The 27,506-nt window shown below is 39.0% G+C and overlaps 2 protein-coding genes across 9 annotated transcripts in view; one reads left to right on the top strand and one right to left on the bottom strand.

Moving 5' to 3' along the window:
• The window catches only part of hs6st3b (heparan sulfate 6-O-sulfotransferase 3b), a 68,033-nt gene extending 46,789 nt beyond the window's left edge, over positions 1–21,244 (bottom strand). The window contains exon 1 of the mRNA XM_079666536.1: positions 20,119–21,244. Coding sequence (XP_079522662.1) covers positions 20,119–20,666 — 548 coding nt within the window. The 5' untranslated portion in view covers positions 20,667–21,244. The remainder of the gene's footprint in view (positions 1–20,118) is intronic.
• Positions 21,245–23,019: 1,775 nt separating this feature from the next.
• Positions 23,020–27,506, top strand: part of uggt2 (UDP-glucose glycoprotein glucosyltransferase 2) — a 38,210-nt gene continuing 33,723 nt past the window's right edge. For 2 of the 8 annotated variants that reach the window (XM_079666059.1, XM_079666060.1), the window contains exons 1-6: positions 23,188–23,348; positions 23,800–23,956; positions 24,739–24,821; positions 24,936–25,066; positions 25,677–25,789; positions 25,973–26,150. In XM_079666059.1, coding sequence (XP_079522185.1) covers positions 23,826–23,956; positions 24,739–24,821; positions 24,936–25,066; positions 25,677–25,789; positions 25,973–26,150 — 636 coding nt within the window. In that variant the 5' untranslated portion in view covers positions 23,188–23,348; positions 23,800–23,825. Of the gene's footprint in view, positions 23,158–23,178; positions 23,349–23,799; positions 23,957–24,738; positions 24,822–24,935; positions 25,067–25,676; positions 25,790–25,972; positions 26,151–27,506 lie in introns of those variants that run through there. The other 6 variants (XM_079666058.1, XM_079666063.1, XM_079666064.1 and 3 more) reach the window with 6 other exon arrangements.

Below are 27,506 nucleotides of genomic sequence, written 5' to 3'. Positions count from 1 at the left end.
AGCCTGAGGCATCACAAAAAATGTCCTGCTTTGTTGGCACCTTCGAGAACACTTTCACACAGATCGGTAAATATATGTTTATTTCGGAAATGCATTTTACGATGAGGCAAACTTTGCCAGTTCCATAAATACAAGTTAATAACCCAGCAGCCCCCTGTGTATTATGTTACTGTTACAAAATGACAGGTTCAATTAGAGTTCAGGTCAAGAGCCAAATATTTGTTCTGCTCGACCTGCACAAAAACATCAAATATTCTAAAACGAATCACTCGTGAAAAGCCTGCTGTAGCCTTGCTATCATCAGAAGGCAGAGTGTAACTGATGTGTGTGACAGATGAGTGGGACTTTGGGTGCTAAGCTGGCTTGCAGACACAAAGTTTCATTGACAATCCGAGTTCAACGACTTGCACAACGAACAAAGGAGTCGGCAGTGCCAGAAAGCAGATCATAGGGCTCCGGGGGAGAAGAAAAAGACAGGAAGAGACAGAGCAAAAGCAAGAGAGAGGGAGTGAAAGAAGGAGACTGACACGTCTGTATATTATCTTTGTTGCTCACTTGTGTCTGATCCTCTCACTGTTGCTCAGCAGACGATGGAACTTCGTCATCAGCAAGAAGCGCAGGACTTGCCATTTTCAGAGCAACCGGGGAACACTGACACTTTGGTTATATCCGTCCCCCTGTGAGGACGACCCTCCTCTCCATCACACTGCTGTCTCGGATATACTGCATGTCACCTCTTGTTTGTTTTCCGTGAAACAAAAACTGATGTGTGCAGAGTCATAACAGTTCAAGAGTGCTGAGCAACTTTCAGGCCAATAGATATAATGCAGTGAAGAGGGATGTGAAACAATCTTTGTTGCTGTTCTCGTGACACTGCACACGAGGGAGCACAGCACAGGAATGACTTGTCATGCCTTTTATGTCTCCCTTGTTCATCTCCAACCCAGGTGAAGCTATAGAAGACACTCACACTTCATTAAATCTACTGTGGCTGCAGCTTGATCACTCTCGTGGGTCAGAGCAAAGTTTCTTTTTTCTTGCAGCTCAGCAGAAACGTCCCAGCGTTTTACTGCTCACTATGCATGCCTTTAATATATGTCGCAGGGCTGTATCAGCAAATGTCAAAGTACTGGATTCGCCATGGCCATGTTTTCTCGATGTATTCATGAAATGTAATTAGAATCCTGCAATTTTAAAAGTGCAAATGTCTGTATTTAAAATGTTGAAACTGCTGGTTCTGGCTTTACATACCAATCACTTCAGAGCTGAAACGATGTGTTGATAAATTGATGGACAGAAAATGAATCTGCAACTATTTTGCTAATTGCCTTATCAAAGTGATTCTGAAAGCAGAATCTCCAGCTCCAGCTTCTTTAGCATCAGACAGCTTTACTTATTTTGATCATTTATTATTTCTACTTATTTTTATAATTTATTATCTGACGATTACTGTATTTCTCGTCTTTTAATTAACTGTTTAATATGGAATTAATTGTTGTACAATTATAAGAAATGACTGTTACAATTACTCAAATCAATCAAGATGAAGTTATTACAATGCTTATTTTCTCCCGACAAATAGTCCAACAAACAACAAATATCTGATACAAAACAGGAGAAGGCACCAAATCATCACATTTGAGAAGCTAGATGAAGGGATTTTTTGCCTGTTTTGCTTAAAATGATACCTAAAATTGATAGAATAATTTCCCAATGGTTGATTACATTGATCACCTTAGCTCTAAAACAGAAGGATCATAGTTGCAGCATTAGAACACATGCATACAAAGTGGAGCATCTTCCAGCGTTCGTAGAACAAAGCCCTGACTACAATAATTTCACGGCTTAAGGCAGAAATAACAAAGAGGTTTACACGTTTCAATAAAGTTGGCACACGTGCGGCTGAGTTTCCACGCACTGTTTGTTTTCATTGTAAATTGTATAATAGTGAGACAAAGTGACCTGATTGCTGAATCACCGTTAAACCACAGCTGCTCGAATGCACACCGCGGCTAACTACCTATTCCAATCAATGTCCTTTATAAGCTGAAGCAATCTGTGTGACACACAAAGAAAAGAAAATCAAAGCCTGTAATATTTTTGCTACTGCACGAGCATTGCAAGCGATCTCTGCCAAAATCACCGAGCCATGCTGCAGGCACAATATGCCGCACAGAGCCAGTGCCAAATTGGATGTTTAAACAGAGAGAAATGGAGGTTAACATTAAAGATGCCGTTATATGTTGACCTCTACTCAATAACAGTCCAAGGTTTTGCCAATTAAGTGGCCTTGGCATCGGAGGATTTGAGGACAATATATCTACACTTTCTCCCCTCTGGCATTTCCAACGGAACACACTTCCAAACACATCCTGCCTCACAGGAGAGACTTTATGGTACCTGCTTCCCAATTACTCACATAGCTTATTCCTCCAACACAATTTCAGGGAAAACACACCGGATTGGCCGGCAGTCATGACAGAAAAGCTTAGTGGAGGTAAATTTGTGGGCAGGGGTGGGAGAGCTGCCAGCTTCCCGACACGCTCTCAGAGGCAGATTTACCGTCGGCGTTCCTCTACAGGCCTCTGTGTGTTTGTCCTGTCTCCAGTGGCTGACTGAAGACCTCGCTCGCCCAACAACAAACACTGTCAGAGATAGCTCAGCCAGCCATGAAATTGATTTTGTATTAACAACAAGGGGATCTGTTTCTCCCGTACTGTTAATCAAATCATTTCGAGGAATGAGGGGAAGATGAGAGTAAAATCATTAACTTCCAACAGTAAATCAGGTTCACTGCCAACCTGTTGTCCCATTAACCCTGAAACCTGTTCAATAGCTAATTAAGGCAATTACTTCAGGCATGACACGCCAGTTAATCATGAATGACTAGCCCATTTATAGTGGTGGCTTCATTACCATTGCAGCATTCACTGAGGCCCTCCTCATTCTCCACACACACACACACACACACACACACACACACACACACACACACACACACAAACACACAGCACAAATCTTGAGGATAAAACGTGACAGTTGGTCAGTTTCCCACACACTTTCAGGGTCATTACAGGAATGGATTGAGGAATTAAAAAAGAGCACTGCAAGTCGTGTACTTAGACTCCCAATGGTCATCTCCCATGTGGTTTTGTCTCAATGTTTTAATGTCAGATGTATTTTTCAGATTTTTTTATTTTTATTTACCAGCAGATATTTGACTGGAAATCAGGGGAGATACTGTTTTATGCAAATTGGAGTTTTACATCCTAACGTGGCAATCAAGCTGGTCATTAAAAACCCTTCTTTTTCAAAAACTATCGCATATGAAACACTTTACATTATCAATTAAATAAAGAAGGAATTATTCAATAACTTATCAATGATTATGGAAGGAACTGATGGCCAAAAACTCGTACAATAACGAAAAGTAGAAGTAAAATAGTTCCTGTATTTGCCACTTGATTCGGATATGTTCCAGAATAGACAATATTATTAAATAAAACAAACTTTAAAAATAAAAAATGTAAATGGATTTTTCATAGAAACAATGGATTGAAAAAAAGATTGAAGAAATAACATTTAAAATTATCCCTAAAAAGGCAAAAAAGAATTGTTTTATTTAAAAAAAACTCTGTTTACATAGATGCCTACACAACCATCACTAATGGCGCAATAGAAGTGCGTTTGCAAGGTCCTGCCGAAAGCCTATTATGTCATATTTCTTCGGTGTTTGAGAGGTTTGTGGGCATCAATTTCTATAAAAAACATAAAATGTTAATATGATAGTAGTACCTGCTGTACACTCACTAATGTCATGCTGGAATTCAATGAGAACATGTTTTAAAGGACTGAAGAAGAAGTCCAACATTTCTCCCTGAGCCCTTTGTCTCTGTCTGTCTGGAGCTGTCCGCGTGCTGGACAAGACTTCAGTCGTTCTCTAACAGTGTGATCAGCGTGGCCTGACACCTTCTTGTCAGCAGTTCCCATCCCGCTTGAGGGACTGACTCTGACAGATAGCGTCGTGAGGAAGGCCCTTGTAGTGAACTGTCCCGAGTGCGAGTATCGATTTTCCTGTTTGTCTCCCCTGACTGCGGCAAGGTGGAGGCGAGGGGAAAATGACTCCCTCTGCTCCGAAGCCCATTGCTCTCAGCTCCCATCAGTCTCTTATACAGACAAACCATACAGTAGGCCCGTTCTGTATGTGCCAGGTCATCTGCTGCCGAGTATTCAGGCAGGTCAGAGGCCGCTCATCCTGTCGCTGTTAAATGTCAATCTCTACACTCCACTGCACATCAATAACTGGCACTGGCACTGCAGGACACCAATTGTGGTTGTTCCATTTCCATTTGCAGCCATGAATATAAATTCTGAACAACCTGACACTCTTGTCAACACAAGGGGGATTTTATTCTGCTGCTTTTCCACTGAGCTAAGGCCTCCAAATGCTAGGCGACATAAAAAAAGCCGCACTGTACTGTGGGTATATTTCCCTGTAGCGCTAGTATACAAGAAAAAAACTCACCTCAAATGCACACTGCTGGCACAGCTTTGACTTTGATCTACTTTTACCAGACTACAAAGCAGACACATTTATTGCTGTGATTGCAAGTGTTGTGCGTTAATTAGAAGCAGCAGTGGTTGCCCTCGCTTAGACGTTGTTTGTCTTCCTAAAGTGACAAAACACAGACACTCATCAGAGCCATGTATAAACAGGCGTCTGTTTGCTCTAACTTATCAAGCATCAACGCTAAGGTCCCGAGGGACTGTGTGGTTCTTTGCCTTTTAAACAATTACACTAGGAGTCAGACATGTAACCTCACTCGGTCACACTTACCATTTCAATGTAAATGTCACGCTGATACATCTTGTGCAAAGTCTCCCTGTGGACAAACTTGTTGTCTAAAGTGCAGCTTTTCCTGTTCTGTTTACACCACTCGCAATGTCGGCAAAAGATTACATTACAATTAAACAGGCATGATGTAAATGAACAGACTATGGAGAATATTAGGAAAAATATCACTCGTCACCGGCTTGAGCTTCAATATCAGGATTGTATTTATTATCCTTGCAAGAATGGAAGTAGTCAGCACACACAGAGCTGCATGGGACAACATAGTTCCCTGAATAGTGTCCTTGACATGCCTTATATACACAGTACAAGAGAGCGTTACAGTCACAAGATGAAAGAATACTGTTTCAAAGCAGTATTCTGGCCTTAGTTCAGTTACTGCGTATGCAATAAACATGACAGTCATATGCCTATCTCCCTATCTCTCTCATGTTTAATCGTTGAACATAGCTATCATATGTTCAACACAGTGTCTCATGAGCTTCTTCTATGTAATCATACATCATGTCAATTGTTGTCACATATGCCTAAAACAGTGTGTCCTGAAGCTCTTCTAGGTAATGATACGTACACAGCTACGAAGGGCCTTTGTTATCATGTGCTACTCTGACATTAGAAGAGTAAATTCAGTATTTTCCCAACAGAGAACATGCAATAACCTTCTTATGGATCCATCTGAGAGGAACCAGCAGCTCCAACACCAGCATACGCATCCAATATGAAGCTGTAAATCAACACAAACCTGCAGAGACTCAAAGGCACCCGCCGTTATAGAGACCTCATATGCTGCGGACCATTTGTCAAAAACCGGAACATGCAACTTAACATCTCTTCAATAATAGTAGCTCTTAGTGTAAAATAATCTTTTACTCTAGCCTTCACCCGGGACAAAAGGAGAGGCCTGCTGCACAAAGGCATATTATTTTGCAGCCTTTAAACACGACCCCCTATTGGGAAAACCATTATCTTGGCTAATGTCAGTTGTTAGAGGCAGTGAGTGCAACCTGCACATGTGGATCCTGGAGGCCAGTCATTAGAGGGATTGTTATGGGGAGATGTGGGGGGAGAAGTTTAAGGACCCTGTGTACAGTCTGGAAAATGTGCTCGAGATATGTACATGATTGAGGCCAAGAAGAAGCAAGATGTCTGTGAAAGTAGGGCTGCTCGATTATGGCAAAAATCATAATCTCGATTATTTGGGTCAATAATTGATATCCCAATTATTAAAAATGATTATCCATTTACTTTGAAACAATCAATTTATTGGAGACAATTTTTTTAACAGTATTTTTTTAACAGTTGATTACCCTCAACTTTAAGTATAATTCAACTGAAAAAACAATAAAAAAAATAAGTAATTTGAAAAAAATAATAATAAAAAAATAATTGTTTTATTTCAATTACGTTGTTTTCGTAATCGTTGCAAGCCATAATCGTAATGGCGATTAAAATATGATTAATTGAGCAGCCCTATGTGAAAGTATAACAAGCATAGATGCATGTTGTAACCTAGTTCCTAGCCTGTGAGCCTCTCACTGTCTCACCCCATGTCTTGTGATCCAAAGCAGATTTAATTATTCATCTTGTTGGTGTAGATTATGTCCTGAAACAATATATCCAGATGAGAAAGCGAAAAAATCCTGGTGAAGAATAATCAAAATTAAATGGTAATAGAAAAACATTTTTCTTGTACTTATCATTTAGAAGTGTATGTTGTTTGCACAATGTAATGACTGTAGAATAATTACACCATGGCGTTCGAAAATTGGTTCCCTGTAAGCCTCAGTTAACAATGCAATTCTGCAAAAATACAGCAGCTACAAAAATAACACCACTTGGAAACGCTAAGTGGGAAAAGTTAAAGACCCAAGTAAGGTGCTGATATACCAAACAGTGAAGATACATTTAGGTTATGAGGTGCCTGATTGAAGCATTAGAAACGTCTTTTGTCAGTCAAACTCTGTTATCATTATTTCACGACATCATCCTCTCTCGTTTTAAGACAGACAACAGCACTGTGTGGAAAGATTCATTCCCATCATTTATTTTTACGGCTAGAGGGACCTGGCATAAAACAAAGGGTTGTTGGCATAAAAGTTGAAGCTGGCTCAACTTTTTCCGCAACCCATTGCATTGTCATCCAGCGAGGCAATTCACTGGCCAATAAAGTTTCATGAACACGGTGTCTCTAATGTCATTTCTGTTGCAATGAAAGACAAAATGGAACTTTATCGTCTCATCACCAGCAGACACAACAAGCCTCCACAGTAATGTTAGAAGTTGGATGCTTTAACTCCATAATGAGACACAACACAAGGCTGTGACACTGGATGAGGTACAAAAAGACTCCTACAAAGTACTGCAGGGACTTATCCCAAAAGTATCTTCACCCCCACTGTCCTCGCTGTTCTTTGCCTCTTACTTTTTCTGTGTAACATACCCCTCTGATAGAGAAAATGGATGTGGTAGCGCTCAACAAGGCTGCTTTTCGTAGACCTGGATGGATAGCATGTAAGCGATGAGATTGGTTTCAGTGTTCCCCGTGGACTGAAGCCTTTGGTGTTTGGTGATAAATGCCTCCTGTGTGGTAATACAGTGTGATTAACGGACACAGCCCAAAGCCTGATCCCTCCTCTCCCTCCTCACCGCACCTGAATCAATCATCAACATGGAAAGGCCACAGTCTTGTGCTGGAACAGCTGCTCAGCTCTCTCCTTTCCTACTTTAGGGGAGCGGAAATGGCTGTAGGATTCACTTTCCAAACACAGTGAATACAAAAAAGTAAAGCACATAAAGTGTTTTCAAAATCACGTTCAATCTAATACAGGGGGTGTCCAAACTGTTTTCACTGAGGGCCATATACAGAGGTGAGGTGTATTGCCTCATAAGTTAAATGATAAGAAAAATCTATCAAATCTATGTAAATTATGCTTGATACTTCGATGTGCTTTTAGAAAACAAACAACCTACATCAGAGCTCTCCAGAGGCTTTACTTTATCTTGTTTGAAGCTCATTCCTTAAAACAGAAGCTTCAGATTGCTTAGAATAAGGGGAAATATGAAGGTTTGTTTCAAGCTTGTTATGGAAATAAGTTATTGGGCTTTTTTTTTTATCAACTAAGATTTGTTTGAAAATGTTTTCACCTTTAATTGACTGAATTTACTTGAAAATTGGGCCTATTCACACGTGAATACAACTGTGTAGTATATTTGTATCTACTTATAATTAAGAAGTACAATATAAGACAAGCACAAGCTTCTGGTGTGGGCCGTATTACATTACATTACATGTTACTTGTTAGACTCTTTTATCCAAAGCGACTTACATACTCAATACTGTGGGCAATCCCCACAGGAGCAATTTGGGGTGAAGTGTCTTGCCCAGGGACACAACGACATGCTGGCTGCAGTGGGGTTTGAACCTGTGACCCACCCTGACCAACACTGACGCACAACCCACTGCGCCACACACCGCCATTATACTTTTGGAATTTGCTGCATGCCGATCCAAAGTGGGCCACAGGCTGCATTTGGCCCCCAGGCCGTAGTTTGGACACCCCTGATCTAATAGCAAATAAAAAAAAAAATGTAGGTGATATGTAGTTTTATTATAACGGATTGGTGGTATCTAGTGAAATATTGTATAATAATGAATATTCTTTTTTATTTAATGTAATACTCTGCTTATTTCAAATGCCATTTCAAATCTATGTAATTGGACCATTGGGTTTTATGAGACAAGGATCAAATGCTATCAGAAATGACTAACAGACACAAGACACAACTGTGTGATCAAATAGATAAAGTGCAGGTGGAAAATTAGCTATTAGCTCAAATCTGGCATAATTAATCGCTTCTCTTTTCTGAGATTAATGTATTTGTATTTGCATGGTCCTTGTTGAAATAAAAACATAACAATAAGTATACCAGTAATCATCATATATTACATCTTATGTGCATGTTTTGTAGTTTGTTCTTTCTTTCAAATGTCCTTATAATGAATAAATCAGTCCATTCTCGTTACACAGAGGTGTCAAGAAAGGTTGAATATTAAAGCAATAACTGGACACGGAGCAGCCTACATGGTCAGGTTCGATATTACAGCCAACATAAAAAAGAGGCTGTGGCAGCAGTTTTACAAATAGCCATGAAACCGCATCATTGGGGGGCGAGAATATGGCGGTGGCATAAGCAGTCAAATCAATCCCTGGGTATTTCTGTGCGAGTCGATAGAGGATCCAGGCTGGGCCCATTAGTCATGTTGGCACCTTGCATTGCCTGAAACGGCTCGCCATTTCTCTTCACATTGTTGCTAAAAGCTCCCAACACACTCAAATTGACTTTAGCAGCACACTTGCTTTGTTAGGTGTATAACAACTTGGAATCAATGCTAATGTATGTCATATGGCATTAATATGCATTGGCTTATATTCCATCTTGAAATATTTAACAAAGGCATAATGTGCTTCTTGATGACAGCGAGGGAAAAGCCATTTGCTGATAATTCATACATGCTGTTCAAAAGGAAGCACTCAAGGACACTTAATATTGTTCCTGCTTCCGTAACTTGTTATGATTCACAGACACGCCTGGCATTACAAGAGGAGCAAATGCCTCCAGTGCTAGGACAATTTTCTCTCACCACCCTTGAAGGGAGAGTAAACAAATTCCCTGCTCGTAAACCGAACGTGAGAGCGGAGGCCTACACAGAATGATGAATGAAGCACCGTCCAGCCTCCACAGCACAATGGAGACTGATGAGAAGTTAAGTGATCCTTGGATTTGCGAGTGGGATTTAAAGCTCTGTTTTGTAGCTAGTCGTCTGGCACCTGGAGACAAGTGACTCGCATTGAGGGACTAGGGCTTCCTATGATGAGGTCGATGTGCTGTATCACAACACGTGCCGAGACATAATGCTATTTGTTCCACACCGACTCTCTGTGATGCCACACGATGTTACTCTACTCTCTAGTGCCGTGCTGATGTGAGGAAAGATCTTCAATCCATACTTATTATACTGTGGACTAGGATCCAATTTATACTGCAACAGAGCATGTGGTTGGGAACTGAAATGGATCTTAAGAGGGAAATCCTTTTCCAGTGGGAAATAAAGTATTGTTAAGTCCTCATAACATACACAATATGTTCTTGGGATTTCAACTAATAAAGAAATGTAGAGCATATGAAAACATACAACATAATAGTTAAGTCAATAAATAATAAGTCAATGTTCGAGTTGTTTCTAATAATAATAATAATGTAATGCATACTGTTTCATAAGAGTTTTATATCAAGTTAATGAAAACAAGTGTTTGCCCGGCATGTTCAATGCCGATCAAATGTCTATAACGATATTGCGAAGTAAAACAGGACTGAGCAACTATTTATAAATACAAGCATTTAAGAGGCAATCTGGACTGCAATCTGTTCAGTGAGAAATGTGAAGTCTGACTGATGCCGCAGCACGAGGAAGATGCAGAGGACACCAGCAATAAATATTATATTGATTGATAATGTATTATGGATTACCATTTTATTATACGCATGCTGAGACTGATTTTGGTATATCTTTACCTCAGTTTACCCTCCTCCCTGTAGTCTAGTTTAATTTAGTTTATTTTATTTTTTTCGAGCGTGTAAAACCAAAGAAAATACAAATGAAACAAAAGGTGATACAGACATGACAGTACTATACAAATGAATGCAATAACAAAACGAAATATTTAATCAAGAATTGAATCATCTGTAGTATCATTGTCTGATATCAATAAACAAAAAAGCTTTTGCTAATTACACGTCCGAAAAGGGGTCGGAAGAAGTTTACATTTATTTAATCCGGCCCCTTCTCCCTTTATTTCTTTTTTTTCTTAATCATCTTAATATATGTTAACATACAATATAAATGTATACTTATAATCTCGAATAATATATATAATCATTCATATAATATATACAGCCAAGTTAGGAGAAAGGTATCTATATATTTATATATATACATACTGTATGTACATACACAAATTCATACAAACACAAATTCATAAATAGAATACAAAACAAGAATATAAACAGTTATGGTTTAGCAATTTCATCCCTGTACCTTGTGAGAATTGTTATAATAGTATATAATAGAATAGTTTTATGTTTGGACATCCCTTTTGCTCCCCACTCAAATTGTTCCAGATCTTCAGTGTGTGAAGGCTTTTCTTCATGTTGACACATTTCACCATTTCATCACAAGCCAACAAAGCACACAACAACATCAAAACATTGAGAGCTTTATCCACCCAACGCAGGGGTTGCACACTCTTGCAAGCAGAGATTAGAGCGTGTGAAGGTGACACTACCTGTGCTTACACTTCAAGCGTGCCAGGTGCTCAGTCAATCTCTGAATCCAAATTGGGGAGCAGTGTGAGGCAGGCAGTCTCCCCACAGTATAAACTTACCTGTCACCAGCCCGCCCCAGATAAGGACAGATGACCTTTCTCCAGGTTGTTATAATAAATCAACTCCAGAGGCAGTTATTCCTGGCACGGCACCCTCGTCAGGCCTTACAGGTATCAATTGAGAAATAACACAGCCAGGCACCTCTGCTGGCATTTTCTGTGTCACTGTTTGATATGTCAATCTGTCAAGCAGAATTGTGAGTATGAAAGAAACACACACAAGGAAGGAAGTTCCCACCTGAATTAACAAGGAGTCTAAGCAAGTCAGCATGGTTTATGTGACTGTTGAACATTCTCCTTTTATCTCTTTACTGTGTTACCTTGCAATGATTATTCCAAAGAATATGTAAGTAAGCATGATACAAAGCCCAAATTCTATTGGATCATTCAGGATACAATTGTAAAGTCAGCAAACATTGCCGAAACAAATTTAGAGTAAACAATATTTTTTATTGGACTGTTTACATGATTAGAGGAAGCACGTGGCGCAGTGGATAGAGCCGTGGTCTGGGGATCAGATGGTCACAGGTTCAAATCCCACTGCAGTCAGCATGTCGTTGTGTCCCTGGGCAAGACACTTTACCCCAAATTGCTCCTGTGGGGATTGCCCACAGTATTGAGTATGTAAGTCGCTTTGGATAAACGTGTCTAACATGTAATGTAGAGAGCTAGATTGTTATTTTCTCAATTAGAGGAAAAACAGAGCCACAGTGAATTGCCCCTCTGAAAATAGGAGCATTTGAGCGGCCACCAGGCCTCTCGAGAACATTAAACACCACATCTCCGAATCGCTGCAGCAGCTGATTCATTCTCCCCACAATGATGACTCCATTTAAGTAAATCGGTGTGAGGTGCTTTGCTTCTCTTCTTTTTTATTTCAGTCTAGGGTGTGATCAAACACTGATCAAAAGCTGACTGGAAAGTAGGAGTTTAGCTCCTTGACAGCACCTCTGGGATCTGAGAGTTCATAAAGGCAAGCTGTTTAGAGTTAAAGCAAGGTATTTATCATATGTGATTACATGCATCAAATTAAGAAAACCACACTCATGCCAAAATAGTTGAACAGCAGTATTGTGACATTTCCATTACATTTAGTGAGGACATTTTGCCACAAAAATAAACCACAAGATACACAATTGCAGTGATTCAACATTTCTTACACAGGGAGGATCTAAGTCTACAAACCATCTTCCAGAACACTGCGACACAGAGTCCTTGCCAGGCACTCAACTTAAATGCCACATTTTAATCACACTATAAGAGCTGAATCAGACAATTGGAGATTCATATTTGCCGGAGCAGCAAGTATTTGACGGCAGTTTCAGAGAAGCTGCAAGCCTGGTCTGGCAAGCTGCATGGCTTTCATTACCTAGAGTGGCTTTTAGGGAAAGACGGTAAGCTCCATCCATACTACATCTGCACCAAGCCAAATATACTGTATATCCATAGGAACTCAAACATATGCAACACTTTCTCCATTCTCCAAATGCTAACATTGCAGTGGTCTATAAGGGCTAAGTTATTCAATCAATGTGCACTGGACTATAACGTTTAAAGACAACTCCCTGTTGGGTGCATCCTGTATCCAGCAGCAGATTTCCAGATAGAACTGGGCCACTAATCCCCTTTCCAATTGAAAGGACATCGCATGGCAAAAATAATAAATACATAATCTTCCTGATACTGATTAAAAACTTCCGAATACTGGGTAAAGTACTGCACATCTTTACTGAGAAGAATAAGAATGACAGGAAAGACCACAGAGATGTGTAGGTCTAGTTTGTCAAATAATAACAAAATGATGTCTTAAACCTTTGTTTCTGTTTGTTTTTTCTATTTACAACATACATATATATATATATATTGTTTTAACCTGCAATAATAGATTTTTGGCCACTTGGGCTGGGGGGATGGTGCGAGAAGCTGTAAACACAACCTTGTAGGTTAAGATGCTCAATCTGATAGCAATCATTTACCTTCTTGCATATTCAGCCCATATGGAGCAACATCAGCATTTCATTGGAGTTGTTTTTCTAGCCACCTGCTAAATGTAATGGATGATTAAAATCCAGTGTCTTTTTGTTCCGTTTTTAATCTCCAACTCCTGCGGTAAATGTTTTGCTTCTAAATTCTCCACTATTGTCAATCAAAAATATAAGCAAATATGTTAGCTCTCCTTGAATGTTCTCAAGTCCTTCAGTAAGGAAATTGATAAAAGTTTCTGTTCCTTCTCCATAGTCTAAGTTGAATCACATTTAATGACTTGTTGTTGAACAAGTGCTCACCATATGCTGTTCCACTCTCTGAAGAGGTAACACTTAATTATCCATCCAACCGGATTACTGCTCAGGCCTGCCAGGAATGACGACTTGAATTAACGACACATGAAAAGCAATCTCCGCACCCTGGAAGTCCAAGGCCTGCAAAGGCACCCACACCTCTGCACACAATAAACACCCCATCATTGTGATGAGCACTTTGCCTCTTACATCTTAAGATACGACCAGAACTGTAAATCTGCTCAACTTTCCCCCTTCCAGTTCATCTGGGTTTGGAGGGCCTCCAAATTACCCTGTTGCTTTACTGTAACTCATGCAGCTTTCACTTAGAGGAGTACCGCAGAGAGGCTTCAGATGACACAGAAGAAAATTCCAGCAAGATCATTTTTCAATTTACTGATATAACAGCATTTTGTTGTAGTTTCAACAATTTTCGTAACCAAAATGCAATTAATACTTGCAATTTTCAAACATTTTAAACCTGTAATACCTAATTTTTTTCAAAAATGTGGGTGCAGCAAAAACAAGTTGTGAAAAATATTGACATTTACTATAACATTATTGTAGCGACAGCAGGAAACAAACTAAGTCGCTGAGAGGCTGAGGCCGGGCCTGCTTGCTGTTGTATGACACGCTAAAAAAAGTACTCGCTCAGATCTGAAGTTCTGTTTCGTAGTATGGTAGTTTAATGAAAAAACTCTGTGATCAGATATATACATTGTTATAATCAAAGCAATTGTAATCTTCCGGTCAACAAAAATACAACGGCCCTGTGTCACCCTCTCTTCCACAAACCCACACCTCACACAGGTGAACAGGATTATAATGAGTGCCACCCATACCCATGTGACCCAAGCCAACCAATCAATATTGATCATGGCTCCTACAATTATATTTACTTTAAAGTAAATATAATGTTATAGGAAACCTATTTACACGTCACGTTTCTGGTCACCTGATGAATGCTAGTCCAATATTGACTCTCTTTTATCTCTGGTTTTGCTCTCGATCAACTCCTTAAGGAAATATGTTTGCTCTCTAGCTTCTAAATGCTAAACCGTATCTGTCATCTTTCTTATTAATTATTAATGTCTGAGCCCAAACCTAAAATAGGTGACCAACTCCTTAGGGAAGTATTTCGGTGTTAAGCTGGTGAATGGTACACTGTTAAGTATATTTTGTGCTAAGCGGGTACTATATTGTACTATATATTGTTTTTAGAGCAAAACAGTTGCCTGCTGTGGCCAAGTATGACACTATGAGAATCAACCAAACTGTAAAGCTAATGGGAACTTCATATTCATCCTTCTATATACATGGTTAATGGAAATATTGTCCTTAATAAAAAAAAAAAAAATCTACAATTACAATGAGGCAAACTCAGTCTGATGAACATAATGTGATAAGATTTAAACCTCTGAGCTTTACAAATATGACTTCAAATATGATAGATTGAATGGAATTGTAATAATAATTAAATTTGCCCACACATTTTGTAATAAAATGAGGAATCAACATCAGTGTTGGCAAAATGAAAAATGTAATCGCTGTTTAAGTTCATTTGAGTCGGCTTTGGTAATGACTCCCTCCCACATGCTGATTCAGGGAGATGCCCAGGTAGAAGTCATGCGCTGGTACAATAGTAGATAGATGTAGACATGCATGGTTCAATGACACAAGCTGTAAATGGAAGTGTTTGCAGCCCTTGCTGTATCAGTCATTATGAATAAAATATGATGTGTGGTGTTATTCAGCAAAGGACTGGTGTACATCATTGCTGTGCCCTGTAAGTAATAACTGTCTTTCAGTACCCCTGTAGGATTGTTATAGAAACTAAGGAAATGTTATTTTTATGATTGGTGGAAAATACATGTTGGCAGGAGATTGAATAGTTTTGCAGTAAAATAAAAATAAATAAAAATAAACATTGATTGATTGCAGTACTTTTCATCTATTGGGACTAAGCTAAACTAAAGCTACAGTAAGAGTAAGTAACTAAGCTAGAGTTTCCCTTATTGGCAAAACTTGTGATCTTCAGCAAACTGGAACAGAGATACATGAGGCCATAAAGCATAGAAGACTTTCCCTTCAACACCCAAAAGACTGACAACGATTATGTAAATGATCCCTGTGAAGCAGCATTTTGAAAGCAAATTAACAGCAACTATGATCAAAACTGTTAATGAACATCCTTCAGTCTGTGACATCATTAAGAAATAATTTTCAACCAAGAAATCACAGTAGTTGCCATTGTTTTTTTACTATATGCACAACTTTCAAGACAGCTTTTTAGTCCACATGACACAAAAAACCTCGAGGACACAGTGATCTAAAAACATCATTAGAATCACAGCAGAGGACATCCTCTTTGTCATTGCTACATAGGCACATTCTCTCTCTCTGTGCTTCATCAAAGGAGAGCATCGAAGAGCGTCTGCACACCACTTGTGTTTTGGCTTTGGTCTCTTTGTACTTCTGAACTGAGCATTCATTATGCATAGGCAACAAAAAAGCCTCTAATGAAGATTTTATAATTGATCAAAACGGCAACATCAGCATATGCATAAAATTACCATGAGGCCACAGTTAAAAGGGGAACAACTAACAGGAATAGAAACAGGAAAAAGGCTGTGCTGCCCTTCACTATAAGTCTAAAAAGACCCATGATATTTATTTTATTGCTCTGGATGTTTACTGCCTGAATCTAAATAGATTCATGTACCTGCTGAATATGTGGCAAGGGATAGTGCAATTAGCAAGATTTCAAGGGACACCAATAAGCATATGAGCAGATTAACTAATGTGTTAGCTTGGCTGCCTCAGCATGATAATCAAAGTCAAGTTTCTTTTGAATTTTCAAACCCAACTTCAATTGCTAACAACATAGTGGTACGATTTTTCAACTGGATGGTGGGCTGCTGTAAACAATGGCTTGACGGGATAAATACATTTGTATTGAATTTAACAAAATAGAATTCAAGGAGTCCAGAGAGACAAAGATGATTTTGGTTTTATGCCTGACCATTCGGGAATTATGGGACCCATACACACTAAAACTAATCATTTTTCCTCTTATGATTAACTAACTTACTTAAATCCGTTTTGTAGTTTATGCGTTTTCTTGTCATTAACAGAGAGGCAGAAAAACATGATGAATGACATCATGAGTAATGAGCTGACTGAATTGTCAAATCTGCATAATAAATGCTTTTCTTAATTGAGACATTGCTTTGCCACATTTTTTGAGAAAAGATATGAACACAGTTCTAAGTTCTACGCTAATTCAAATACTTTTTATTAAACGTCATCAAAATACCACCATGAAGAAACATATGCATCAGCATGAGCCTGATTTATTGTATTAATTGACTTTGTCAACAAAACATCCACCTTGACGTTTCTATGAATGTCAACCATGTGAAATATATGTTTTGATTTGCTATTTAACCACATATTCAGGGAATCTGTAAAGAAGTAAAACTATGATAAAGAATGTTGAATAAATCAGGTAGAATCAACAGCAAGTCATTTGTCTTCTTCTGATTTTAACTTAAAAACAAACAAACCGTGCTCACTCTCTGGGTGCTAAGAGGATGTTGTGTCCTCAGCTAAACTAACAATTTCCTCTTTCTGTTGTGTGAATGACAATGCACAAGCATGAATCTGTTGTGTTCTGATTGAGGGACCTTGTGCTCAAACAGAAGATCGTTATTCTTCTCAGTTTTCATGATGTATAACAAAGGCTTGAATGGCTCTTCTGAAAGTATCTCAAATGTGTTTTTGTCATTAGTATTACCGGTACATGTGATCATTTAAAAAAAATAAAGAATCTCTAGCGTGAAACATCAACATTATCTTTCATCTGCAGGGGATAAGAAAAATAGTGGTTGGTATTTGCTCATATGCAAACATTCAGTGAGTAATCTGATCAAAGAAAAATGACAATACCCATATTACATGGACAGCACTGAGTTCACTGCTACTTTATTCATGGCGTGTAATGTATGCTGGAGGAACTTCTGACTATGTTTGATAATCAAATGTCCTTTCATCGTCGAGCAGCTGTAACAATAAAAAGGTATTGTTGTTTTTAATCTCATTGACAGACATTCTGACTACACAAGGATGGAAGCAAATATTAAGCTGAACAACCGAAAAAGCTCAGTCTTATTTGAATGGAAAGCAACATCAGGTATTTCTCAGAAATACCGACCTTGTCAAAACAATTCTAAAGACACGGTTTACTCGTCCATATTCCATGTTCATTTTTTAATTGGCCTTGTTTTTGTGTGTTAAATTGAATACATCTACTCGAGACCAAACAGTTACTGTATAGCTAATGAGGATGTAACAATAAGAAATAATGTAAGCAGCTCTACACAGTGAAGGTCTCTGAAATCACTTGAGACGAAAACAACCTGCTCAGCAAGCCTTCTTAATGCAGCAGACAAAGTAACGCCAGGACGCTCCCCACAAAGCAACTTAAGAGAACAGCACTTAGAGGTATGTTTCTCCAAAAAGCCTGGAAGAGAGTCCAACTCACTCGCTTCCCTTCTCCCTTGACTGACAGCAAACTCCAGAGGAGCCACGCCGCAGGACACGCACACTGATCCAGTCTGACACGCCTGACCTTTCCTGGGCCGCACGGCTGGCTCTCCGTGCTTCATGCCCTGCCCGGCTTAAAAGGCCACACAACGCCAGGCAGGCAGTGCCATCCAAGCCCACCTCAGCTCCCCTACTGCCATCTCAAGAGCTGGCAAGGTGAGGACCTGGGACTGCGGAAAGAAAGCCACTCAATCTGAGAGGCTCTCAACCGAAAAACAAGGGTATGCCATCTGAATTTGGCAGTGATGTACACTTAGTATTCCCCATTGCACCCTTAGGTAGAGTTAAGATTTTATGGATTATTTATTGCAAATTAACTATTCAACTGTACAAGGGTGTTTTTTTTCTTATTTTGACCTTATATAGCATTTGAAATATTTTAATTAAGGCATTGCACACAAAATTATTACGATTTTGCATTAAACCGTTAGTCATCTTAGTAATTATGCTGTGTTGGTGAAGGGGTCTAACAGTGTGTCTGCCAACAGGCTTGGTCGAGGCAGACTTATCTGAGAATAGATGCTGCGGGAGCCAGCTAAAGAACAAGGGATGCCAGGCCTAAGTGCAGAATAGATGCTGCAGCTGTGAAATGAGGAGCTGTCGCATCCACTGAGCACTTTCCTGAGTAAAGGAAACACTTGGCACAGCAGAAATAAATCATGTGCTCATGTACTTCAGTGTACTGTAAGATGTTTTTTTCAAAACAGAAAAGGAAATTCTTGTGTTTGTGACATTTGGTGTATGCTCTTTTCTAAATGTCAGTATCTCTGAGAACATGCAACTGACTTAAAGACTTTTAACATGTATTTTCTCTTTTAATGAATAGTCTGCAATGCAATTTAAAGAATCAGCAACTCTAACTGCATTGCAAAATGCACACATCTATTCTGCCAAGTGAAAACACACACACACACAGAAACACTTACACATTGCTCATGCAGTGACTGGTTCATTACAATGCGGTCGCCTTAAGTAATTGTACTAACTGCATTCATTTTCTCAAATTAGTAGTTAGCAATGGCAAATGTCTTTTCTACTGCAATTTCAACAGAAAATGTTAGAAGGAAAATGCATATCAAATAAACAGGTTCTACTTTTCTTTCACGCTCAGATATCTTTTGTCCATCTAAACCAAACATCTTTGGATAATCTGAAGTCAGTCATGAGATAAGATGGCATCTGATTTAAAGACTTTGTGTGATACAACAGCAGTGCTCCTGTTCTATAAGCCAGTGAGAACACCTCAAGGGACTAATCACACAATGCAGGGGAATCTGTGTGTATGGGTCAGGTTTGAGTGTGATACACCCTTATTATGGACAATTTAACCATTAATAAAACAGAGGGGGATACCATCAGAGTCAAAGAGTCAGTCACTTACCCTTTAACTTACAATTATGAATTCACAGTATGTTTGCTTTCATGAAACTCTCAGTCAGTGTTCAATAGGTGCCATTGGAGCTTTGATCCAGAGACAATGAAAAAACTGCAGTGTGCCAAATTGGACTGCAGGCTTCCAAACATCATTTCTGCTGTGAAAAGGGATTCCTTTAAATGCTTGAGTACAATTTGTGAATAGCGCAAACTGGTAGAAAAACAGCACTGGCACAGCTGGACAGAACCAAGTCCATTGTGAGAGGCAGATGTGAACACAAAAGCCAGACAGATTTCATTTCTGAAGGTTAAGGAAGGTAAATGTTGACTTGGTACAATATTTTATGATAAAACACTTAACAAACTGAGTTGGTTGCTGGGTGCTGGGTTCCAATGAATTGCCATTTTACAATCAGTGTATTGTTTCTCACTTTCTGACTAAACTACATCACTCAGGAACACCTTCCCATCTAATACTCTTCACTTAAAACAACAAATCACAACTTGGATTGTTTACATTTATCGTGGGGTTCTAGTGTTTGCATGCCTATTTGTACACATTTACCTTTTATTCCTCTGGGCTTCCTTCTTATCCATAATGACAGGTACACAGTTCGTCAGCTCGGTCCAGTCTGCATGCAGCCCGCAGCTCCAGCCGGTAGAGAACCGGGAGAAGAGCCAGGACTCCTCTTTCCCTGGTCGGTGACATGTGCATTTCTTCTGTCCTGGCTTGCAGTCGCACGGCTGCTCCAAGCGAATATTCCTCACCAAGTGCCTCCCGAAAGTGGTTCCTCCGGTCTTCTGGATGTGCAAAAACACTATCACGTCGTCCCCTTTGATGTTGAACTCCACGTGTCTGTCAAGGTCTCTTTCGGTGAAGTTGAATTTGGACGGTAGTTTAGGAGGGCTGTCATCCTCCAGGTCTTGATCTCTGTAGAAATCATCGCTGTCCTGGTACGGGGTGGAAAGTAGGCTTACCCCCCTTAATTTCTCCTCAGCCTTAAAGTGGCATGAATTGCTGCCAGCGGGACATATGTACTGGTAGCCTATCATAACAAAAAGGACAGCTAAGATAGGCGCCAAGATGAGCTTACTGGATCTTTCGTCCATCATATCGAGATAGTTTCTTCATTCCATTACTGTGAATAATAAGTAGCACCCACGGGTTCTTCAGGGATCGATAGACTAATGCTCCATGTCTCAGAAAAGACTAGAGGTGCCCATTAGGTGCCACATGTTGATCAGCTAATAACAGCCTCCGAGGACACATAATCGGCACACAAGGGAGAAGTCCACCTTTTGGTTTCTTAAATACTGCACTGCGCTGGAAATGTTGTCTAAAGTCAAGAGTCATGGCATTCAAATTGCGGGCTGTCCAACTTCTGAAGCCGGTGTGGAGCTGCATCCGAGCCGACGACTCCCATACTCCGGTATCAAGTTTTAAATGAGGCAGCGGATGATGAGAGTTTTTAGGTTTGACCCCTTCCTTGTGTGTTTTCCCGTCTAAATTGCAGTGTGGCTCGTTTCGGTGATAAGACTTACTTCAGCAGAGATTTGCGGGGCTGGATCCTCCGGCAGTGTCCTCGGCGGTCTGACTGACTGAAGCAGAGAGGAAGCTGCTGCATCCAAGCCGACAGATGCGTTATGCTCTCGCTGTGGTTGCGCTGAGAGAGCTCTATAGGCTGCATCCCATCCTGTCCACCCCATAATCTTGTGCAAAGCCAGAAGCACACGGACACTGAACTGAGGCAACATGGAGATTTTAACCATATAAATATAAAATCCACTCTAACTTTTTTAAGTGCATTCAAGTTAGACCTTTGATGATTACAAAAAGCACTGGTCTCCATGCTTATAGCTTGTGCAATGATACAGCCCATCCTTTTTAAATACATACATTTGCTTAAAAAGAAGGAAAAAAGGAAAAGGAAAATAGACAGAGACAATAAAAAATAAACATCTGGTGTCTTTGCAGCAATATGGTTATGTTCAGAAATCCATTAGAACAATAAACATTGGTAGGCTATACATATTTTTTACGAATGTATTATCTTTTGATTAACTGATCTTCATTTTTGTCAATGGTGGCAACCATTTTTGCATTTCTTCTTCAAAGTAGGTCTACTTCATACAATTACACAAAAAGATTAGAAATCAAACTAAAAGATGAGAAAAAAAGAAAGATAAGGTGTAAGCTATACAAAGGTTACATTATCAAATTAGAAATGTGTTTTTTAAGGTATCGTAGATGACCATATAGTTGATGGCTTTCTGATTCGTAAAACCTTTAAGTGTTTCATTTCATGCGTGAAGTGTTGAACATTGGATTTCCGTTGAGGCCATTTGCATTTATGGATATACTAATGCAAAAGGAGAAACATATTTAATATAAAAATACCTAAATGCTTCCAGATCCTATTCCCATAATAAAGATGAATCTTCTTCTGCAAGTCCAACATTTATTCAAAAATAATTCCTACAGTGGAAATAAACATACCTAAGACCTTGTGTGTGTGTGTGTATATATATATATATAGCCTACATATAATAATAATAATAATAATACAACATAATAATTGTTATGCATATTTTTATATATATATATTAAAATATTAGTCCTACTGCATAGAAATTATTATTATTTTTAAGATTGTGGATGCAGTGAAATGGTAACCTATACGTTGACAGTACACTGCATGTTGTATTGCTACGCTGCCAACCTTTCTCTGGTTCTGCATAAGCAGCCATACAAGCCACAAACACAGACAGGGTGGGAACTGACCAACCAAGTTAACATATGGAAAACATACATCCTTAAGAAACCAAAAACACATAGCTGATAATAGATGGAGAAAATGCATTCCATATAGCAAAAACATAAATTGTATTATTATTATTATTATTATTATGAGTGTTGGGGCTAAAGCACTGAGCATGTTTTCTTTTGCTCCAGTGTATGCTAATAATTGTTTGTTATGCTGACCTGCTTATTATACCATGTAAATACGTACATGTCCACAAGAGTGTGTGTGTAAGTTTATGAAGAAGTGTTAGTGTGTAGGAATATGTCACATCATCCCCGTGTTTTGTTTAACCTATGAACTGTATGAGCCATTGTTTTGTTATCAGCTCTAATTTAACTTTAAATATATCAACGCTACTTTTTATTTTATTTTTATTTATGTATTCATTGTTATTTCATTTTGTATTTCAGTTTTGTTTATTCCTGTTTCTTTGTTGTGATCTGCCTACACTTTATGAAGAACAAATATAGTTTGTATTCTGAACAAAGGGCATCTGTTTAAATAAATTCACCGATAATGTTAATGATAATGAATGCTAATCTCAAGTACTTCTTCTAACAAAGACAAAAACATCTCTAGGCTATAACATTACACTAACACACCAACTCAGTGCAATGGTGTGCACTCAGCAGTGTGACGTTGGCTGCTGCAACATGCTCCAGTGTTTGGTTGATGTTTGAGCCTCAGCCTCTTTAGCTGTCTACCGCTGTGCCAGAATAAATTACAGCTTTACCGTCCGTTTTTTGAATACTTTAGGCTGACTATTAATTATTGTGCTCATGCAAACACGGTGACAACACGTAAGTTAAAATAATGAAACGATTTGATTTGTTTTCATTTCATAATTGTTTCTAACACGTATAACGGTTAGCGCGAGCCACCACAATACGCTGCTACCCCGGCAACTTAAGTTAGCTAGCTGTGCTGTTCGCTGCCCCAAATAAATGAAGCTGGCTTTGTATGGAAGAAAGTGGCCAGCATCGCTAACGGGGTGAGGGATATGTTATTTGTAACACTGCCTACTAATGGTTATGTATTTTATTGTACACAGCTTTGTATTAGGTGATCTTTGTAGTCTCTAAATCACGGTAGTACAACGTTTTCATTCACGACAGGCTGTTTACTTTTATGCTACAGCTAACTTCAGTCGGTCTTACCCAATTGCACGTACGTTATTTTAATAGTAGTAAGAAGTAAGGTCTAGTTAGAAATACAGGTCAATGCTATTTTCACATGTAGCTAGCATATTCCGCAACCATGTACTGATTGTGTATCATGTTGGAGGGCTTTGATACAAGTCTACGTACACCGGTGTTTCTTGTTAACTTAATAACATAGTAGAGTAACTACGTGGCACTGACTGGCACTTCTCAAAAGGCAAAAATAACTAGCTAATGTTAACCTCTACTGACGACGCTGGTGTTTGCTTTCTGCCACTGTAGGTTCATGTTACGTCTCTCCAGAGAAAATGAGGAACGTTATTGTGCTTTCCCTGCTGCTGCTGCTGCTGAATATACATCATGTCACATCGGCACCCAAAGGTGTCACTGCCAGTCTTAGAGCAAAGTGGAGCATGACGCCTTTCCTGTTGGAAACAAGGTACTACTCACCCCTCCACATCATGCTGCACTCAGACCTACAGACAGGGCCACAGCCAGGATCTCAGGGTTGGGATAACTAGGCCAAAGCCCCCTAATTGCATCTTTTATACCTCTTAAAATATGTATTTGTTTAGTTGAAGATATCATTATGTAACATTTCAGCATTGATATGTCTCAAACATCTAAACCTATGTTGTGTTAATATATGTGTACTTGCGTTAACCCAAATGTTTCCAACAAGTTAAAAACCTAGAGAAATGTGTCATTTTATTAAGTTGATCTCTGTTATGGCGTTGTCCCCTTTTCACCTTATGCTTATCGGCTACAAGCTGTCATTCATTTACTTTTTATCAAGATTCAACACATTGTTAACACAATGTTTTAGAACTTAATTGTTGTAACTATATGTTTTTACTGAATAAAGGATGTTAGTCATCATCAGACTTCACCCTCCTACGTTCAGAGAAGCTGAGCAAACTTAACAAACTTGAAAATGTATTGGGGGGGGGAAAAGATCATCTTAAATCAAAAGTCAATTGTGTAATAAAGTGCAGTTTTATCTTAGATTTTCATAAGAGCTTAAATAGCAGCCAAAAGTTGTTCATATGTTTAAAATTCTCCTTTTATGGTGTTACTAAAACTATTGGTCATGCTGCATGCCTGTAATGGCTCACTTATTATCTTAAAATATAAAAAGATGATGTGGCAGACAGAAAATGATTACTTAAGTCCATACTGTGGTGGTTACTGAATAATGCTAACTAATATGTTCCTTTGCAGTGAGTTTATTGCAGAAGATGGGAATGAGAAATTCTGGCAGTTTGTTGACACAGTGAAAGAGCTCACCGTATACAAGCAAGGAGGTATGTTGTGTAAATCTAAAATGTATTTTAAATTGTGATACTCCTGAGAGGTCTGCTTCTCTTAAAAAAAAAAAAAAAAACTAATTATTTCTAAATTGTGTTGATGTGTCTCAGAGTCTGTACGGTCGTACTACAATTTGATCATTAAGAAGGCTGGCCAGTTCCTCACAGATCTTCAAGTTAATCTCCTCAAATTCGCTATGTCCCTACGGTCGTACTCACCAGCTGTTCATGCATCCCAGCAGGTATGTTGTAATTACAATAGTATCATTATTTCATAACTCTCAAGAGCTGCATCGTAACATTACAGTGAGCCAGCTCCACTTCTTTAGCGCTTGTTATATTGTCCGTCTAACCAATTCTTGACCAAGGTAGCTCTGCAGGCCTTACTTAGTGTTTTTCAATTTCTTTGACACATTTCACTTCTACTTTATTATTTCAATTTTTTTAATTTAAATGACATTAGTTTTAAATATATGACTCAGTAAGCTGCTGTGAACTATAGTTGATGATAATACTGGGTGACTCTTAATGAAATGTACACTGTGTTCACAGTTCCTTAGCCTATACATTGCAGCTTCAGCAATGATGAGGAGTAATTTCATTTTGGTGACAGCAATACACTGGTTGATGAATTTCTCTAATCTAAAAAGATGTTTAGCACTTGAATGTATAATAGTCTTTTGTTGCTGAAATGAAGTGGGATTGAGAATATCGAGGATAAATAAATAAATTTAGCTGTGATTCAGTTTGGCCCATTTTAAAGAGTGAGGGGTCGATGCTAGACCCTAGCAGGGTCATGTTGTTGTTTGTGTGTTATGGATCATTCCTTCACTCCTCCACGCTCTTTTACAGATAGCCAGTGATGAGCCTCCGCCTGAGGCTTGCCCTGCCTTTGTCTCCATTCATGGTCAGCATAGCTGCAGCACCAAGGACATCAAGAAGCTCCTGAAGGCAGCTGCAGGCAGGTAACACTGAATGCACTGGCTTGCCCTCTGTCGATAAACTCTATCTGTATAACAGACACATATGAATAGTTTCACAGTACATTTTTATATGAGTGAAGCTTTACTGACTTTATGTTCTTCTGTAAGAAACATAATAATTGTATTCATGAAACGTCTTTAATAATATTTTTTAAATGTTTGCAGGCCCAAACCACATTTATATAAGAATGACCACACATATCCAGGAGTCAATACCACAGAAGTGCCAGTGGTTATCCTCTACGCTGAGATTGGAACCAAGAAGTTCACCGTGTTTCACAAGGTGCTGTCAGAGAGGGCTGCAGAGGGAACGCTCGTATACGTGCTGCGGCATTTCGTAGTGGTGAGTAGCAATCTATCCACTGATCCAATGTTAGGATTCCTGTTAGTAACAGTGAAAACATGCATCTCGTCATCATAATTTGAAAAAAAAAAGGATAAGGCTTGTGATATTCATTTTCTTTCTGATTATCAACAAAGTAAATTAAAGTATCACAACTACCAATTAATTGATCTTGCTTACAAGTATTGTCTTCACAGCCAAAATGTAAATATAGCTCATTCTTCTTTGCCATAAGACCCTTCTGTTTTATCTTTACTTTAATAGCATTTTTGCAACAGTCGATTCCTCAAAAAGTAACGGATACAAATGCCTTTGAAGGAATGAAAGGTGTTCTTCAAGTGAACACTTGGGTGTGAAAGGCATATGAAAGCATGATGCAGTGCTTTGAATTTCAGTGTCAAGGTTCAATGTGGGTCAATCTTAAGTTTCTTCTGTACAGTATATGGGGCCTGTGTTTTTCTTGTTCCCACTGGTAAATTGGATTATAAAATAAGTTTTAATGACTGTGGCAGAAAAGACTCCTGGTTAACAGTTGGTCCATCATATACAGTAGCTATACAATGGCCAAAAGATCCTGGATATTACAGCAATATGCAATACACTTGGCTGATGTTTGATAATAAAGTCTGATTTAAATCCAGGGTTCTGAAAGGTTTCTGCTGGGGGTCAGGGCTCTGTGCAAGGCAGTCAAGGGTTAACTCTTTTCTTAATTGGAACAAGTCAAGCCCAAACAATAAAACCCTATCCAAGAACATTAGTCCTCCACAACCAGCTGTGTGGTTGCTCCAGATCAACGTTTCTAAATTCCACCAGAGTCCAATAATGGTTTGCTTTATACAGAACAAGCTGACTCTTGCATAGCTAATCGTGGTGTTTGGCATGTGTGCTGCTGTTTAGCAATAGAGACCCTTATCAGTTCTGACTAACAGGGGTGGAGCGCTATTTGTTTAAGTCCTGAAGTACGATTAAGAAGTGGCTCGTTTTGAAGGCAAGTGGCAAGTTGGATCTGTACATTCATAACCCTTACTAACAGTGGTTTAGAAACATTAGGCAGCAACGGATACATGCCTAATCTATGTTATTTAAATCCACATACTGACCAAATTGGCAAAGAATAATATGTAATGTGGTTAAAGCAGAAAAGTCAGTACAAGTCTGCATCGGTTTATAAAGGGTCTTACAGCAAAAGCTATCCACAGCTGCTTTATAGTATGATAAGCTTCTCCTTCAGTTCAACACATGGCGTTTTGTTTGGGTGGGCTCCTGCACCTATGCCCACTAAACTGATCATTTGCTGACGTTGCTTCAGGAGGCATTTTGGAAATCTGTAGTGACTGCTGCAACTTTCAAGTAAAG

Source organism: Notothenia rossii (genome assembly GCF_949606895.1).
Source record: "Notothenia rossii genome assembly, chromosome: 2".
Taxonomy (NCBI): domain Eukaryota; kingdom Metazoa; phylum Chordata; class Actinopteri; order Perciformes; family Nototheniidae; genus Notothenia; species Notothenia rossii.
This window is presented reverse-complemented; position numbering and strand designations above follow the sequence as displayed.